The sequence below is a fragment of the Hoplias malabaricus genome, chromosome 2 (assembly GCF_029633855.1).
Source record: "Hoplias malabaricus isolate fHopMal1 chromosome 2, fHopMal1.hap1, whole genome shotgun sequence".
NCBI classification, from domain to species: domain Eukaryota; kingdom Metazoa; phylum Chordata; class Actinopteri; order Characiformes; family Erythrinidae; genus Hoplias; species Hoplias malabaricus.
In genome coordinates, this window is record NC_089801.1 from 34,745,682 (window position 1) to 34,760,917 (window position 15,236).

Below are 15,236 nucleotides of genomic sequence, written 5' to 3' on the forward strand. Positions count from 1 at the left end.
ACTCACCTTCTGCTTTATAAACCTCAGCAGGGGCCGTGTAATGGACATGATATCCCGCTGTAACTTCAAATTCATATTTGTTTGATTTTCTGACTAGTAGTGAAACTTTTTCTGTAGATGAAGCAGATGGAGACCCGTTTGGATTAGGACAAATGACTGAAGTTTAAGTTCATTCTCTTCAAGTGCTGAAAAATGAGTTAATCCGAAATCAGGACGTGAGTAAATCAATGGTGTTTGATGATAATCGGCCAAAGCTCGGCCTGTGGGATACCGGCCGCAACGACTTAACTTCCTGATTTTATCAAAGCATGTAAACTCACATATCACTATAGGCAAAGCTGTTGCCATGGTGATAGCATTTGGCGGCTGCTTGCATGCAAATGGGCTTTAAACCTCCACAGTAACGTGGAGGAGTGCAGCATGTGAACACTCATGTCCTCGTTTCCTCTCTTGCACTTTCACTTATTCCTTACCTCACTCGTCCATCTGCCCTCTCTCTCTTCCTTCATGCCTCCTGTTTTAATCCAGCACCATAAGTCCTTCAGCCAATGAACACATGAACACCTTCTGTTTATTCCACAGTTTTGTTTTGGGTTTAGGTCATAACACTAAGAATTCCAGCTCACTTCCAAAACATCTGCATGACTTAGGGCATACCTCATGTAAATGATATGTAAATGTGACGCTGCTAGTTGAATCTCCACTTGTTTACACACCACAGGTTTCTCAGGGAGTTCCCCAGGGATCTGTTCTTGGCCCTCTGTGATTTATTAATTATATGGTTTTGGAAATATTATTTGTTTCCATGGCCTTTTTGTTATGTTGATTATATTCCGATTTATCTTTTGTCTTAAACTCTTAAACTGATTGGACTCAAGGCAGGCACCCACCCCGGACAGGAACGCCAGGTCATCACATACTCACCTAATCATGCACAAATTTACACGTTGACTCACACACACACCCAGTGACTCTCACACAAATATTTGTAGAGCCTTTCCACCTACCGATGTGTTTTTTTTGACATATGAGATGAAGTATGAGAGTCCTTCAGATGTAAGAATGTGTAGAGAATGCTCAAATCTTTCTGGCCTGTATTGTCATGTAACAAGCATACCTTAGAGGATTCATGTGACCCCAGCCTGACTTCAGATGATTTATTTGCCAAAGGGAATAGTTATATTTGCTGAAAGGATAGTCCAGTCTGCTGTCAAACATTTACTTAGTTATGCATTGCCTCTATGAATCTAATGTAGCTAACTAGTAATAAAAGCTTTCCCTGTTTAAATTAGCATTGTGCAAACAGCATCCCTAGATCAACGCACACACCTCACTTGCTGTTGGGCACTTTTTGAGATATTTATGTGATTGCTGACATTTTGACATACTGTTAACTGGAAAATTGACTCCAGTACAGACAATTGCCAGGCTTTGCCATGGCCACTGTGTCAGATGTGGCAGGAAACATGATCTAAACAGCAGCGAAGGCACAGAAACCACATTCAGCTGTGTGTGTGTGTTCTTAAGAGCACAGTGAGTGGTGATACTGTTAAAAACAGCTTTTAGACACGGCCTGTTTTCTGTGGAGATCTCCTTAAGCACAGTGTAGCTGGAAATGTCTTCCGTCTTATTCTTTGCTCCTCCCTCCCACACTCCCTCCCTCTTCCTATTGTACAGTGTGATGTTCACCTGAAACTTGGTTGTCTTGGCAACGTAAGCCACCGCAGACTCATGCAGCTCGTATAAACACACACACAAACACACAGTGAGAGGGTATTCACACGTATACCCTTACTTCTGTTTCTGTGTACACAAAACACACACCTTGTAATTCATTGTGTGTTTGTGTGTGTGAATGTAAGGGGTATAATCAGTAGTTCAGAATGACTTTTCATTGGGAATGGTAATCATCTTCATTTAAAGTCTGTTTTCATTGTTCTGTTTTCTGGAGCAACACAGCTGGAATAAAACACAGCCTCCGCCATCTACAGCATCCTGAATTCTGTGGGCACCTTTGTCTGCCTTATGTCTCAGTCTCTTTCTCTCTCTCTCTCTGTCTCTCTTGCTCTCTCTCTAACAAACACACACACACCTTGGGTGTTTCCTATGTCTTTGAATAGGAACACGCCTGAACAACACCGCATGATACTGCAAACGCAGACACTTTGGGGGGGAAAAAAAAACACTGGGGTGTGTCCATGAGTCACTGTCCCTTGATCCCTCAACACACACAGTCTTGTATCTGTGAATTGTGGGGACCTTACATAGACTGATTTATTTTGAAGCATTATATACACAAACATTCATTTTGTGGAGACTTATCATTAACTTGTCCATTAGTACTACTGGCTTAACCCTAATCTAAACCCTAACCATAACACTTAAACCAACTTTAAACATGGCTTCACCCTGAAATGATTTAAACTGTGGGGACCAGCTGATGATGATGGAATCAGCTGATGATCCCCAAAAGGAAGTCAAGTCCCCACAATGTGAGTGTGTAAACCAGTCATTGGTGTAAAAGCATTTGGTCTCCACTCTGTGATATATTTCAGGTACATACACACACACTCATGCTGGTGCTCGCATGCATGCATGCTCTGTTTAAACACAAAACTTGTTTAACCTCATAGTTTGGAAAAATGCAGTTTATTTTGTGGTTTTTTCTGCATTCACTTTCTGAAGTGGTCATTACTGGCTCATGGTTAAATAGCCCTTATTACTGTCCTGTAGGTTTTTAAAGTTGTTAAATGTGATCTAATGTATTGTTTTTAAATCATTATGCACTTACCACACCTTTCAATAAATGCAACCAAAAGAAACAGAAGTTTTAAATGAATTAGATTTGTGGTCTCTCTCTCTCTCTCTCTATATATATATATATATATATATATATATATATATATATATATATATATATATATATATATATATATATATATATATCACATTCTTATTATAAACTACTCTCCATTATATTGAAGTTATAAGACAGACAGGGTCTCAGCCAATCAGAATGATTAAATGTATTGCTGTAAAAAAAAAATTAAATAAACGAACTTGCTTACACACAGGACTCTTATTTTTTTCTTCTTTTTGTTTCTCGTGTTGATTTTAAGAATTCTACACTGTTTGTTTTTGATTTGTTTTTTGTTTCTCAGCTTTTGTATTAGTGGTTGACAACTTAAGTTTGCAGAATAATCCACCAGATGTTTCTAGTGTGAAGTGTCTAGTTAATGTGTCCAAAAAAAATTCCAATATTAGTAAAAGGCTGAGTCACTGGGGCTCAGTGTTTCCTGTGCGTTTCCATAGAAATACTGTAGTGAAGTTAGGAGTGAGAGAAGGGGACTTTTATTATGCTTTAAAGTCATTAATATTTCTGACCTCAGAGTTTTAAACCTGGAACTTTACACTGCCCCTTAGTGGCCAAACTGAGTACAGCATGCGGTGGAGCTATATGGAGATATATTATAATATAAAATAATGACGTTTAGTGTATTTTAAGGTAATGTATGATAGAATTTAATATTATGTGGTATAATATACATGTGGTATGTATCACAAAATATAACAATTTATTGCTGTCACAATAATTATGATATAAATTTAATAATTTAATAATATGATATAAACATATTTTATATCGTTTTATATTCTATAAAAATAGCTTTTGCTGAAAATGTTTTGCTTTTTAAAGGAGTGTAATTGCATTTTTATGCTATTATTATATAATAGTATATCAGTGATATAAAATGGTTTTAATACAATCCTCTATCACATTTTTTTTCTTCTGGGGAAATATTGACCGCAAAAAAACATGGCTGTTCAGAAATGTTAAATTGTGGTTCCTCAGGAATCTTAACTCAGTATTTAGGTGTCCTTTTATATGTGAACAGTTTGTACACACCTCATTTATGATCTTCATTAAATGAAGCATGAAATGAAATGGGACACTTCACCTGAGCCTTAGGTCACACAGCTCAGTGCTAAAGGGGGCTACAGCAGGTGAAGTGAAGTTTGAGTGATATTTGTTCACATTTCATTTGTTAAACCCAGATGGATGTAACAAAAAAAAAACAAAAAAAAAACATTAAACTGAACTCAACCCCAGTGTTTACAGTGTGTGTGACTGTTATGGTATATGTGATATTTATGATCCTCCCAGGTGTGGTTTTGTGTGTACAGAGTCAGGTCAAATGCATGAACACTCACTAGAGCGGCTTTTTTTCCCGCTCAGTTCTTTATGGTCACCTGGACGCCAGAATCACACAGGATCAGGAGTGTGGGAGTTTCACAGAGAGTCCATATTGCAAACAAATACAAACTCCTCACCTGTTATATAAGGGAGAGTAGACCATGTGACTATCAGTAAGACCCCACTAGCAAACCCAATTTTGATAGAGACAGTAAATAACCATAAAACACTTAATATGTGCTCATATTAATACTCATTCTGTATTGATCCACCACTTTATAAACCATTGTGCTGTTATTGGGATGATTTTGACTGTTATTGTTATTGCTTGGGAACCATATTTTGCCTAGTTTCTCTCCATTTTAGTCACAGCCAATCCCTACCATCAGTTAGAAACACCCAAGTCACACCAACTTCCGTGTGTGTGTGTGTGTGTGTGTGTGTGTGTGTGTGTGTGTGTGTGTGTGTGTGTGTGTGGTGGCGTGAGTTACAGTACTATGGGTTTAGTTTTAGTGTTTTTATCATCGTTTTTGTCATGAACTGTAGGGTATTATTGTGGCACTGCAAGGAAAAGTAGTTCTAGTTTAACACTGCTTCTGAATATGAAGTGAGCTGTTTAAAATAGAAATGTAATTCATTAAAAATTGACTTTAAGGACTAGACAGTACACATACAGTGTCATAATCCACATCAGAAAAGTTTCTACTCAACAACTGCTCTATGGTTTTGTTTGTTTTTATTTAAAAGAGACTTGTCTTGTGCAGGAAACATAATTTAATTTATATTTTATATTTGATATTTTTAATCAACATTCTATATAAAAATGAAAGGTTGCCAAAATGTGTATGATACATATATTTAACCTATTATGACAACTTAATTCAGAAGTTAATTGTAATTTCTAATAAAAACTAACTGTGCAGAATAGACAAATATAAACAATGTGTGTATGTGTGCAGGTAAAAAGTAACTGGAGCCATGGCGAATGCGGAGGGGAATCTGGAGAATACGTGGTCTCAAAATGAGGAATGTGTGACCTGTCTGAGTGAAGATCAACTGGATTCAATCAGAAACAGCAGCAGTAAGACAAGTTACACACACACACACACATCCAGTGTTTTCACAGAAGAATCTCTGTTCTTAAGGAAAGAACCAGTTTCAGATTGTCATCAGTTTTCTAATAATTGCAGACAGCCAGTTAAAGCACTGGGTAACAGCTCTTTCTTCAAAGCACTGCAGTTTATATAAAGTGGCTGCAGAGATGACCCTTGGTAAGTCCAGGGTGTCTTTGACCAGTACAAAGTTACAGCACTCGGCACAAAGTGTGTTGCTGCATATTGACGTATACGTTAGATTGTTATTATTGTTAAAGAAATATAAGTGAATGTATGTTATTGGCAAATCTGCAGTGTGAGAGAGTGAGAGTGAGAGAGAGCCAAACAGTGTCTTATCACCAAGTTTTTAGGAATGTTGGAGCCAGGATGCAATTTACTGCCACAAAGGGAGTAAATGTGTGAGGGTGCTCAGTGTCACAAAGTTCACACACAGAGGAAACACAAGACAGTCGTGAATAAATGGGTTTGTGTGCTCAATAATAAAATAATCACCCTTAATGAATGAAATCAGCATATTTTATTAATAAATCATTACTGCAACAGAGCATTTATTCAGTTTAATAAAAGACCAGAACTGCAGGGTTCGTATTAAAAGGGAAAAAATACCAAAACGCAGGTGAGTTTGAGTCTAACAAACTTTTTCCAGAACTGTAGGCTCTGTCAAATTTATCATCATCATCATCTACTACTACATCTACTACATGGACATCTCTAAAGAGCAGATAAAAACAGACAGTTTAAGGCTCCTGATTGGCTATAGAATTGGCTAAAGCTCGCCCCTGAAGTATGCATGGTTTTGCAATTTTTAAAATGCAAGCCCTGTATCCTTCAGGGGTGAGCTTTTAGCCTTTGAACTCGGAACGAAGTATTGTTTCAAAATAGAAATGATCACAAACACAGGAAACATCTGCCCTTTAAAGGTTCCCCTCTAAATGTCAGGGTCATATATCATCTGCAGATGTTTTTGTTTAAGAAAGTTAAAGCCGATTAATTGAAGCTGAATATTTAACTAATATAAAGCAGATTTGAACACACCAGACAGGGTTTAATCTTGGTCCTGGACCACACAGGACTCTGAGTAGAGATTTATGAAAGGAAAGATGTGAAGTATTTGAATGGAAAATTACTAGTCCATAACTATTGTGCTATTCTACATCTAGCAATCTCTAGCCCAGTGGCCATGCCTTCCACAAGTAAAACACACATTAGACTCAACCTCAGCACCCCCTCCTGGCCTTCTGCAATGGGAATAAGTGTGGCCTTTCCTTTTGCAGTTAAAGCACTCGTTCCTACTCTCGGCTTCCATAAGTTGGTTATCTATAATGGCACCATGCCGCACCATGTCGTCATACTTGTAGGAGTCCATTGGTATGTATTTCTTGTACAGCTTAGCCATTTTTAATTGGACAGAGCAGATGAAGGTATGGTCATTGCGGTCCGGGTCTTCGTTGTCCACTCCATACAAGCAGAACAGCCTGAATTTGTCCTTGATGTAGTCAATAAAGGATTCGCCGTTCCTCTGGCTTCGTGCGGAGAATAGGCTGTAGAGATTCTGCCCTGGCCCCAGGGCTTCTGTCATGGACTTGCGCAACTTGGGCAGCAGATACTCCAGCTGTGTATGGTCGATACCTGTGAAGTCTCTTTGCCTGATGTTTTTCTCTACCTCACTCCAGGCATTCTGAGGGCATTTTGCTTTGATCAAGTACAGAACTAGAGAAGGAGGAATTCTGATAGCAATCAGTTCCTTTATCTTCTTCCAGAACTCGTAGTTGGAGTTGTTCTGCTGTAAGTCAGGAAGGTCATCGAGGTATTTAATTGATTTGCAGAGCCGAGTTATGTGATCGTTTAGTGATTGTGGTCTCCTCAGTGAGAGCCCAGAACATCCATCGTCCCTCCATTCGATGAGAGAGTTTGTGCTGCATTCATCTAGGTCTTGGGAAGTGGTCAGATCTTGGAGCTGCATCGTCAATGATGTGATCTTTTCTTTGTCAGCCTTGTGTTTCTGCCGCAATAACTTGTTCTCCTCCTTGCGCTGCTCTGTTTCTAGTCCAAGCACTTTTTGGTTAGCTTGAGCTTCAATGATCATCAATGCCTGCCTCTGGTTTTCTTTTTCCAGTTCCCCGAGTCTCATCTTCAGGGAACTAATCTCATCCTCTTGAGATTTAGTCTTGGTCTGCAGCTCTTGCACTTTCTTTTTGCATCTGTCGTTTTGCTTGAGAGTTATTTCGGAACCAAAAGCCATGATGGTCATTGCGAGCTTCTGTTTTTTTCCCCCATGTTTGAGTCTGTTCCACCATTCGCTGAATTGAGCTGTGCTCCCGTTGGTGGGGAAATTCTTCGCTTTGGCTAAACACTTGTGTGAATGTTCAATCCCCAGCCTCCTCATTTCGAAACAAAGGACCTCGTCCTCTGACAGATGTGTGGGCATGTAAGGTGTGGACAGACCAAACATTTTGAAGGACTTCGATTCACTGCAGACGAAAAAGAGTAAAGATACAGTTTCACAAATGTCAAAAATTGCCACTGTGCTTTAGATAGATATGCTGGCAGACCACAAATACATATAAATAGAGCACAGAGAGTACAGGGTTTTTACAATAACACGGTGTAAAATACTTGCAGTAACAGTAGCTCTGAATGTTGTGAAAGGAAAATTGAGGAAGAAAACAAAATTTCCAAAAGGTTCAGGACTCACCTGCGTTTAAACATTGTTGTTTTCTTTGCAGTAATCAAGGTCCACACTTCAGAGACAGGAAGAAGCTATTTGAGGGGGAGGATGCGAGAAAGAGCGATGTAGAGTGTGTGTGTAGAACGAAGAGAATGAGAAAAATTGAAACTAACCTTCTGTTTCATTTTGAGGGTTGACCCAGGCATAGCTCCACCTTTTATGTAAATATCCCACTACTGATAGGACAAAAATAAGTGGTACGATATTAAAGTGTAACATTTTTGTATATTTGAGAGGCATACACACACACGCGCACACACACACACACACCAAGAAAAACCCAAAACAAAACATGGTCTTTTATTCTATGACTTCAGAGGACATTGCACGACTTATGTTAACTTTCACTTTACGCTAACACTTCTTCACATTTAAAACACAATGATTTGATTTAGTATACTTGCTTTTTGCTCTCAGAATGAAGACATGAGTAATACGTGTATAAACAGCTGCTCATGGGTGATTAGTAACCATTGTAGTTGGGTTGCCAGATTGCTTTAGTAATTTCACATAAAAAGAAATAAAAACCCACAAACTGCATGAAATGCCTCAGAACCACAAAATAAAAAACAAAGGTCAAAATAACATTTATTTTTTAGATCTTATGTCACATCGGATACCAGCAATCAACAATTCCCCCACAATACCTAAAGATTGAACATATCCAGACTAGGATGTCAGTTGTTGTATAGATCTGTTTATGTAGTTTATTTCTCTGTAAGATACATTTTTATATATAAAAGCTTTTCTTGGTATAGAGAGAAATTCAAGCACTGACACTTTGTCTTAACTCTGAGCTGGAAAATGACACAAATATAGCAGCGTTTATCTTTCAGTACCAGACAAAACTGACCCAAACTCTGTTCCCATAACAATGAAAGTGCTTAAGGTTACACGCCAGTGATATGACTGCACAGAAGCAGCAGGGCGCTCCAGGGTCAGCAGAGAAACACACAGCCTTGGGGATAAAGCAGCTGCTCTCATATGATAACCATATATTTGCAGTTGGAGTAAAACTTTGGATTCCTTCTTTTTAAAGCTACAGCTGCTCTTTATATTGTTTGAAAGCTGATGATCAGTGGACCAATAGAAATGATAAAGAATCATTTAAATTAATTAATTTAGCATTTTTTTCCTTCTCTGGTCAAGATATCATTTGAATATCAGAAATGTCCTGGAGATTCATACAGGTGCCTCTGGGCCACATTCTGTTCAACAACATTTGGTTTAATGGGGTATTGTTGAAACCTGTTTTTACCTGCTTTAATGCATTTGTGTGTGTGTGTGTTTTTCAGATTCTCGTGAGTTTTTCGTGGTGCATCATTTGGCTGATCTAAAGGAGGGAAATGTGTCTCCACTGCTCCATAACACACCTGTCACCTGCAGAGTGGAAAACACTGAGAGATACACTACTCGCTCTAAGGTGAGAGAGAGTGAGAGTGTTGGTGAGATTGAGCTGTATTTTGCTGTTGTACAGTAATAGTGTCGATGTGTAGACACACTCCATATAACTGTAACACTCCTAAGCGCAAGCAACACAAGTTAGAGAGCAGGTAAAAGACACTACACCGGTCACAAGTGTGGGCTGTCTTCATGGACACCCCTTTTTCTGTTTCTCACGTCATGCTAATTTTTAATATAGTATATAAGAAATACTGTGAGAACAAATGCCGAAGGAAACATCAGGTCAAGCTTTCAAGCCTTACTCAACTAGGGTACAGTGTAAGAGAAGAAGGTCTTCTATCTGAACTTTTTTCAAGCAACAGTGAAATCAATAATGGAACACGTGGCAGGTTCCGATCCAGAGAAGTCTGACCAAAAGGGGTGGGGTGGGAAGGGGGAGTGTGGCTGCCTTTATTGCACTTATCTTTCATTGGATAGAAGGAGGAGTTTGGTGTGTTCTCCCCGTGTCCGCATGGGTTTCCTCCGGGTGCTCTAGTTTCCTCCCACGGTCCAAAAACAAACGTAGGTAGGTGGAATGGTGACTCAGGAGCAGGTGGAGTGTGTGACCTCCAGGGTGTGTTCCTGCCTTGCACCCAATGATTCTGGGTAGGCTCCAGACCCACCGTGACCCTGAACTGGAAAAGTGGTTACAGATAATGAATGAATGAATGAAAGTGGCTTGCTTAATTCTCTCTCACAAATCAAAGTATGTGTGTGCAGGTCCGTGTGTGTACTCTGTACACAGTGCGTCTCACCCATGGTGAGTTCACCTGGACAGTGAAGAGGAAATATAAGCATTTTCAGGAGCTGCAGAGAGACCTGTATAAACACAAGATGATGCTGCAGTTTCTTCCTCTGGGGAGGTGAGTGACACACAGATAGACAGACAGACTGACACACACATGCACAAAAACATCTCTCTATACATCTAACTATGTGTCTTTAATTGTATATGTGTGTATATATAAACAATACGTATGTGTGTCAGGTTTGCCATTCAGAGACAGCAGTTGGAGAGTTTGAGTGAGGAGATGCCTTCACTGCATGGCACAGAGAGGATGAGGAGGACTTCCAGCAAACCGGTACACACACAACCCATATTCATGCTGAGAATTATTATATAATATAATAGATATATTTTTGTAGTCCTTCAAATTGTCTTATCTTATGTTTGTGTGTGTGTGTGGGATGGGGGTTGTACAGAAATATCTGGAGGAGTATCTGAACACTCTACTGGAGAACACTTTCTGCAGAAACTTCAATGGCATGGTGACTACACCCAACTTTCAGACACATTTTGTGCTTTGACGTGCATAAATATCACATTATGATTTGTATATCTTCTTGTGTTCTTAGTTGGAATTCCTTGCAGTCAGTCCTCTGTCCTTTATCAAAGACCTTGGACCAAAAGGCCTGTGAGTTTGTGTGTGTGTTGAGAAAGAGAGAGGCAGTTAAAAAGGCAGTTGAACTTTCAGTGACCCATACAACGTTAAGAGTATTTGGGAAGTAGTTGATTCTAGTGTTTTGCTTCCCCACTGGTCACTTGTGTCTGTTTTTGTCTCAGTGAGGGTTTTATTCTGAAGAGGTCGGGAGGTCACCGCATCCAAGGTCTCAACTGTTTCGGTCATCATCAATTCTGTTACCGCTGGTCCCACCGCTGGCTTGTAGTCAAGGACTCATTCATGCTTTATATGTCTAGGTCAGACACTAACACACACACACACACACACACACACACACACACACACACTCAGCCACACTCTGATTAGTTTGGTGGAGTGTAACATCCAGCACACATCTCAATTCCTGTGCTGTATCTAATCAGTTCATTATCGGTTGTTTGTTGCTGATATGGACAGGGATCCGGGACTGGTGTCCTTCGTGCTGCTGTTTGACCCTGAGCTGAAGGTCCTGGTGGGGAGTTGTTACACCGACACTAAACATGGAGTGTGCATAGAAAACTTCAGCAGGTACGCTGATTAAACAACAGTTTACCTTCACCACACTTTCCAATTATAGTGAACACACTCACTTATTAAAGCTGCACTGGGCAACTTTTGGGGATTTGGAGACCTCTCTCCTGGAAATGTGTATTACATTTGTGTACAGTCATTCCACAGGCATTACCCGGTCTTTTAGTCTCAGACTGCTCAGAATAGGCCAGAAATGTAATGTTAAAATGATTACATTTCTTTGTGGAAAGAACATGTGGAGATATCATCTGATAACATTTAGTTGTAACAAACATTTTTATTATTTTAATTTATTGCTTGATGTGTGCTCTTTTTATTATTTATTAATTAATTATTCTCCTTTTTCTTGTTTATTACATATTAAAAATAAGGTTCTTTTTGCATATGGGCTACAGACCTGAATTTAAACGTGTGTGTGTGTGTGTGTGTGTGTGTGTGTGTGTGTGTGTGTGTGTGTGTGTGTGTGTGTGTGTGTTTTACAGAAAGCTGATCATTAAGTGCAACAGTTACAGACAGGCTCAGTGGTGGAGTCATGAGATCCGATCTCTCTCGGCACGCTGTGATTTTCTCCAGATGCATCGCTTCGATGGCTTTGCTCCACCCAGACCTAACTCCTTCACTAAATGGTGCGTTCATGGATCCTTGTGTGTGTCTAATGAACTATTGACTTTGTACACAGACTTTACACACACCGTGCTAAAACATTTTCTTTTACATTCCACAATAAATCAGACAAAATGTACAGTAATAAATATTAAGAATTTGGCTTTTATTTTCCCTCTGTTTCGATTGCCAGGTACGTGAATGGCAGTGGCTATTTCTCTGACCTGGCAGATGCACTAGAGAAGGCGAAGGAGGAGATCTTCATCACTGATTGGTGGTCAGTATATATGCATACTACATCTACAGTTTTTTACCCTCTATTCCTTGTGTTCAAAGCTTGTTTTCAGAGCAATCCCTCTTGTAAATTAATCACTCTTCCTCTTGTAAATGAATTAATGTAGATTACTTATTATCTCTCCCTCCCTCTCTCTCACAGGCTGAGTCCTGAAGTCTTCCTCAAGCGTCCCCCCAGAGGAACATACTGGCGTCTGGACCAGATCCTCAAACGCAAAGCAGTAGGCAGCACCTTGACCTGCATTGCCCACAACCCCCTTCACTACATACCTACAATCATCCCCAATCATTCCCTCTTTCTTTCATTCCTGCTAATTTGAAGTGACTGCATGTCTAGACACCAAATATGTCATGTTGTTTCTCTCTGTGTGTCTCTCAGGAGCAGGGTGTGAAGGTGTGTGTTCTCTTGTATAAAGAGGTGGAGCTGGCTCTGGGCATTAACAGTGACTACAGCAAGAGGACCCTGATGAATCTGCATCCAAACATCAAGGTTCGAACCCTGAAATACACACCCATTTTTGTCTTGTCCCTCTGCTCAGAGCCCTTACTCCCACAAGTCATTGAATGATCCTGTATTGAAACTCTAAAACTCTACCACTGTTTATCAAATAACTATAATTTAAAGCTGCTCTGTTTACATTTGAGGATTTGGAGACCTCTGTATTGGAAAGATGTAATTGCACAAAATGCCATCGATTATTGATACTTTCTTGTAGTTTACATATTCCAATATAACTATTCAATTTAAAGATCCTTGCTGATGTTTATTGAGGTTTATGTGTGGAAGACTTACTAGTTCTCTCTGTGTTGAACACTCTGTTCCTTCTTTGTTTTGAACTGTACACCAGCAGGGTCTGGTAGTGGTGAATGCACTGTAATGAGTATTGAGCAGTGGTTGATATGTTTGTGCCAATGTCCCAGCAAGTGTTTCTTCATCGCTGTTACAGTCACCACAGGTGTTTCTTTAACATAATTAGAAATCCATTAAAATACACCCATGGTGTGAGTAGAAATAGCTTTGTTTCCAAACTTCACATCGGGATGTTTGTCCTGCTGAGTGTGTGTTTGGAAAAGAAAGCAATGCCAATAATGTCCTACCGTTCCTGTGTGTTTGTTTTGCTGGTGTCTAGGTGATGCGTCATCCTGATCACGTGGCCTCAGTGGTGTTCCTCTGGGCTCATCATGAGAAGATGGTGGCCATTGACCAATCAGTGGCTTTCCTGGGTGGGCTGGACCTTGCCTTTGGACGATGGGATGACAGTAGTTACAGGCTGATTGATGTAGCGCCCTCCAAAACAGCTAGTTACAGTCCAAGACCAGCCCCAGAGGTTAGGCTGTAATGAATGATTTATATGAAGTATTACTACAGTGCATAATATATTTTCATTTTGTACCTCTGTTCTATTTGTACTTTGTCATGCCTTATTTTCTCTCTCCCTCTGTCCAGGTGGAAGATGATCCTACCGTTCCTCTCTCTGACAGGGATCATGAAGAAGGCCATGATGAGTTGGATCTGAGCTGTAACGCTCTTTTCTGGATGGGCAAAGACTACAGCAACTTCATCAAGAGAGACTGGACACAGCTGGACCAGCCCTTCCAAGGTACTCAGGTCCTGCTCAGAGCTGTACATTCCTTATTGGACACTGTTCTGCACCACATTGTTAGGTTTATTTGTCCCTTGTCTGTGAATAAGCTCTGTTTCAGTTTGTGGTCCTCAGGCATCTTAAGAAGTTGCATCAGGCCCAGGAGAAAAGCTCCAGATGCCATGCACTTTTAATGTGTCAGGGTCTCTTCTCTTCATAAAAACAGCAACTTCATATATGTACAACGTCATCAGCTAATCCCTGGCTGACACCAACACACATGCACCCAGACATTAGTACCATGTAAGAGCAGAGAAACAGCAGTCAGCACAAAAACACTATTGTGATCTTGAAAGGCATTTATAAAAATAGGAAACCAAGTAATATTAGAGAAATACAAATGACATCCTCACATCCGGCCTGGTGGACACTGCAGGACACTCAGTACAGCACTCTGTATCATTCATGTCCTTCTCAGACAACGTGGATCGAGCCACAGTCCCTCGCATCCCGTGGCGGGACCTTGGAGCAGTGGTTCATGGAAAGGCTGCTCGGGACCTGGCACGCCACTTCATCCAGCGCTGGAACTTTACCAAGGTCAGAGGTCAATGAATGTGCTAGAGGCTGTAAAATGTGCAGAGTGATGAGATCCAGTGGACACTACTGTTGACCAGAGTGTTTGATTTGGTTTTGCAGATCTTTAAGATAAAATATAAAGACAAGTTTTACCCATATCTACTGCCCAAGAGTCACTGTACTGCCACTCACCTTCCGTTCACTGTGCCTGGGGCAGCAAAGGCATCTGTACAGGTACAATCACTCTGAGAACAATATTTGTGATATTATGCTATTTTTTGTTCATTACAATATTTGTTTATTAGAAGTTTATGATGTTTATATAGTATTCTGAATTTTGTTTTGTGTTTAATATTTATTATTGTATTGCTACCCTTTATTATTGTATTTCTAATATTAACTGTTTAAGATTTTATATATATTCTGATGTTTATTACTGTATTACTGAAATATATTTTTATAGTTTAAGTATAATAGTTTAAGATGTTTATTATTTGTCTGATATCTATTGAGTGTTTTGATGTTTGTTACAGTATATCTAATTATTAGTGTTTTAAAATATTTATGATAGTTTTCTCTGATATATTGTTAATGTCTGATGTTCATCAAAGTATTTCTGATGTTTACTACTGTATTTGTGATATTTATTAACAGTTTAAGATGTTTATTACATTTTTCTGTTTCTGGTGTTTATTAGAGGTTTCTGATGCTGATTTACAGTAAACT

At 39.5% G+C, this 15,236-nt stretch overlaps 2 protein-coding genes across 3 annotated transcripts in view; one reads left to right on the plus strand and one right to left on the minus strand.

Moving 5' to 3' along the window:
- pld2 (phospholipase D2) overlaps positions 1-15,236 on the plus strand; it is a 30,126-nt gene that overhangs the window by 4,315 nt on the left and 10,575 nt on the right. For both annotated transcript variants that reach the window (XM_066658804.1, XM_066658803.1), the window contains exons 2-17: positions 5,155-5,276; positions 9,334-9,461; positions 10,202-10,344; positions 10,470-10,563; positions 10,685-10,750; positions 10,838-10,896; positions 11,046-11,180; positions 11,341-11,451; positions 11,937-12,080; positions 12,251-12,334; positions 12,494-12,572; positions 12,731-12,841; positions 13,482-13,679; positions 13,799-13,952; positions 14,413-14,531; positions 14,631-14,744. In XM_066658804.1, coding sequence (XP_066514901.1) covers positions 5,174-5,276; positions 9,334-9,461; positions 10,202-10,344; positions 10,470-10,563; positions 10,685-10,750; positions 10,838-10,896; positions 11,046-11,180; positions 11,341-11,451; positions 11,937-12,080; positions 12,251-12,334; positions 12,494-12,572; positions 12,731-12,841; positions 13,482-13,679; positions 13,799-13,952; positions 14,413-14,531; positions 14,631-14,744 — 1,842 coding nt within the window. In that variant the 5' untranslated portion in view covers positions 5,155-5,173. The remainder of the gene's footprint in view (positions 1-5,154; positions 5,277-9,333; positions 9,462-10,201; positions 10,345-10,469; positions 10,564-10,684; positions 10,751-10,837; positions 10,897-11,045; positions 11,181-11,340; positions 11,452-11,936; positions 12,081-12,250; positions 12,335-12,493; positions 12,573-12,730; positions 12,842-13,481; positions 13,680-13,798; positions 13,953-14,412; positions 14,532-14,630; positions 14,745-15,236) is intronic.
- On the minus strand, positions 5,827-8,124 carry LOC136682272 (uncharacterized). Its single transcript, XM_066658820.1, has 2 exons — positions 8,006-8,124; positions 5,827-7,781 (listed from the first exon to the last, which is right to left on the minus strand). The coding sequence occupies exons 1-2, from the start codon at positions 8,017-8,019 to the stop codon at positions 6,467-6,469; spliced, it is 1,329 nt and encodes a 442-aa protein (XP_066514917.1). The 5' UTR covers positions 8,020-8,124; the 3' UTR covers positions 5,827-6,466.